Source organism: Aspergillus nomiae, assembly GCF_001204775.2.
Source record: "Aspergillus nomiae NRRL 13137 chromosome Unknown contig00713, whole genome shotgun sequence".
Classification (NCBI taxonomy): domain Eukaryota; kingdom Fungi; phylum Ascomycota; class Eurotiomycetes; order Eurotiales; family Aspergillaceae; genus Aspergillus; species Aspergillus nomiae.
In genome coordinates this window covers 4,260-7,628 of record NW_015378768.1, presented here as the reverse complement: position 1 = coordinate 7,628, position 3,369 = coordinate 4,260, and the positions used below count along the sequence as shown (strand labels likewise).

At 48.8% G+C, this 3,369-nt stretch overlaps 1 protein-coding gene across 1 annotated transcript; it reads right to left on the bottom strand.

Annotated features, from left to right (window-relative positions):
• Positions 1-1,216: 1,216 nt before the first annotated feature.
• ANOM_011864 (C2H2 finger domain protein) lies at positions 1,217-2,253 on the bottom strand (the record flags this gene model as incomplete). Its single annotated transcript, XM_015557118.1, has 2 exons — positions 1,217-1,956; positions 2,010-2,253. The coding sequence occupies 2 exons, from the start codon at positions 2,251-2,253 to the stop codon at positions 1,217-1,219; spliced, it is 984 nt and encodes a 327-aa protein (XP_015400986.1).
• Positions 2,254-3,369: the final 1,116 nt, after the last annotated feature.

The window sequence follows — 3,369 nt, the reverse complement described above, 5'->3', positions numbered from 1 at the left end:
GAAAAACGAAATCCAGACGCAAAGCACAGACCGACAGTCACCCAAAGAGTCATCAATCAAGCCCACCCACCATTCCGCAAACACCCAGATACAATACCAACGAAAATGTTTGAACGTGAATAACCGGATTAGCCGAGCTCACCGCATCTCATATGCACTTAAAATATCACCGGCTGGTCTGGACGTAAAAGATCGTCGGCAAGACTTGTGTTAAGCGTTAGCCGTGATGTTTCTTTAATCTTTTTGAGTGGTGCGTTGACGGTCTGGATCTGGAATAGTAAGGCTCTGTGTCGTGTGCAACAGGACCTGAACCGTGGATTCTGGGCGGTTGGACTCAGATGGACCTTGGTAGGGGGGAAACTTTGTGTGGTTTCTTTGGGTTCTGGGGGATTTTCATGAAGGTTTGGTTGCCGCGGTTCTGGAATAGGTAGTGTTGTGGCTGTTCGAGGTCTCTAGATAGTGGAATGGGGAAGTTAAGAGGGTTTTTGGGTGGGTTCTGGGGTGGGTGGCAAGGATCTTTTTTCTTATGAGATGTGTTGGTGAGTGATTTAGCATGGAGGGAAAGCAGTATCTTGAAGATGGAATTGATCGACCAGTGGGTAGTTCAGCAGGTATGATCAACCACTGAGTGTCCTGTATAATTTACTTGACGAGGTCTTACTGCATAAGCGCATCTAGGAAAGACAGGTTCAAGTTAAGATCGTATAGGCATGTATAGATGTATCTACATACAAGACTGGTTGAGAAGGACTCAAAAATATACAATTCTTTCTCGAGGTCATGTCACATCACTATAACAAAGGAAAATGACACAAAAGAAACACGTAACAACAATAAGGGAAGCCCAAGACTCCGACAAATGCCCGAGACCCTGACCTGTTGCTTCCCAGCCCGGAGAAACCCCGGGGTTCCATCGACGCCTGGTGAATTCCGATCCTTTCAATAAAACCCGTCCATATAATATATACATGAGGTGAGAAGAGAAGAAAACAAAAAATTGTATGTATATGAGTTCCTGTCCCAGACACCTGTTCCTGAACCCTAACCCTGGGTAGAAAGTAATAAAATCACACGCGTAAAAAGGGTATCATCAAAGAATCAGAAGGTGCTGCATGGTAGATGTATAGACCTGCAGTGTAGCTCTTGGTTGTTGTCTTTTTTTATTTTTATTTTCGTTTTCTTTTTTAAAAAAAATGTTGTCTTTGTGCTCTGGTGTCTATACCATGGCGGTGGCGACGGAGCGTCCGGTGTGGCAGCCACGCTCGTGGCGCTTCATGTTGCTTCGCACGCTGAAGGCCTTGCCGCAGCCGGCGTGAGTGCAGCGGAATGGCTTCTCGCCGGTGTGGCTGTGAGAATGGATGCGCAGGCTGGATGGTCGGGAGAAGGCCTTGTGGCAAGTCCGGCAGATGTACCGATCATGGTTCTGCTGATAGGGTGCCGAGCTGGATGGTGGGAAGTAGTGGTGGTGCTGCCAGGCCGGGGTGACGGGAGTGATCATCTGCTGGTGTGCGGCCGATGGGGGCAGAGGAGCAGCGGATGGAGCAGACACAGTGGCGGCGCTCTGGTAGGAGACGGAAGGTCTCTGGTAGTACATGGTGGACGGAGCGGATGATTCAACCGGTGAAGAGTAAGAGGCCACGCTGGGGGCAGGAGAAGCGTAAGGAGCAGCGGAAACATGGTGGATAGAGCCCTGGCTGGAGATCGAGGATCGATCGGACGGGCTGGGCAGTGTCATGGGGGTTTGCGAGTAGGACTCGAGCTTGATGGCCTTGCCGCTGGTCACGGACGAAGCAGAGGGAGAGTGGTTGCTGCTGTGGAAGCCGGATTCTGGGCGCATAGGGGGAGTCGGAGGGCCATTTGGTGTCGAGACGGAGTCATACGGCGAACGGAACTCAGACTCCCTGCGCGGGGGTGGCTGGTTCGTTGACGCTCTGCGCCGGTACAAGTCAGTCATCACTGCTTCCAGCGGTCATGCGCATTGCGCGCCATGGGGTCTTGGGGAGACATACTGGCACCACATGTCGATGCGCTGTCTGCGCTTTCCAGGAGGGCCGAGATAGAAGGAAGAGAGCACTTGGGCTGGTCCTCGACTGGCGGGGAAAGAGGGGGCTGCGGGGCGCGCGAGTAAGAGAAGTACGAGTCATGGTCCGCTGAGCGCTTGTATGAACCCGCAGAGCTGGGAGGAGGGCTGTAAGATGCCCGAGACTTGTAGATGGGTTCAGGACCCGGAGTGATCAGGCTGGCAAGATCCATGACGGAATGAAGTGGAGGAGGATTAGAGTAGAGAGTCGGGGAGAGCTGGTGAGCTATGGAAGGTGAAGGATGGAAGAGAAATTGAAGGTAGCAAAAACGTGGCTACAGCCGAACCATATATGATGGAGCCAGAGAGGAAGAGGGTACGTAGCAAGACCGGTGGAATGGATCGTGTTCCAGGTACAAGTGGGGATGCAATTGGATTTCGTGGGAACCAGGGGAGGAGGGGTGGAGGAAAGTGTTTATAGATGGAGATGGAGATGTGCTGGTTCGGGTGGGGAATGATGAAGCCTTGATAATATGAGCAGGAGAAGAAGATCAACCGAAATGTTTAATTATAGGTGACGGACGTCCTCCGTTTTGATAGTTTAAAACATTCATGAAATGTAGGAAGAGAATTAAATACCAGCGGGAGATGCCGATGCGAACCACTCCTTCGAACAAAATAAAAATAAATTCTTTTTTGTATAATAACCGGACGCTGATGAGGATTAACCTAAACGATTTCCCTGTCGAGCGTAGTATATAATAGGAGGGAAAAAAATATTTATTTATTTTTTTTTGAGAGAAAAAAAGAAGAAAAGAAAAAGAAAAAGAATTAATTCATTTTCATTTATTTATTTATTTCCGTAGGGTCATGATTACCATACGCGTTACGCCGTAAGGGAATTTCCCCGAAGGAGTCCGCAGTGGCCACCTTTCGAATTTCGTTGATTCGTTTTTCTCGATTCGCTTCGACAAGGGTTGATACCTCCGTCCCAAAGCTTAATTAATGACCAGTAGCCTGGTACCCTTTTTTTTTAATTATTTTCATTTGGTGTATGGTACTGTAAACTTTCCCATACGGGCCTAGAAATGATTTACCCTTAGCTTAGATCGTTTTGGGAAGATTCGACGAGAGTCTAAAAAACGTGCGCATCTCCGCTGTCCGCCCCAGAAAAGGACCACTGGAATGTGGGTAACGTATTACGACCAGTGCCACACTTTGACGGGTCCGACAGACGAGGTGCTTTACAATAGTATTTTCCTTTATGCTTGAATATAGAGATATCAAGATATAGCTATATCAGCATTTCACCAGTCTTCCATCCCGAATATGCAATCGTTCGTTCTCCG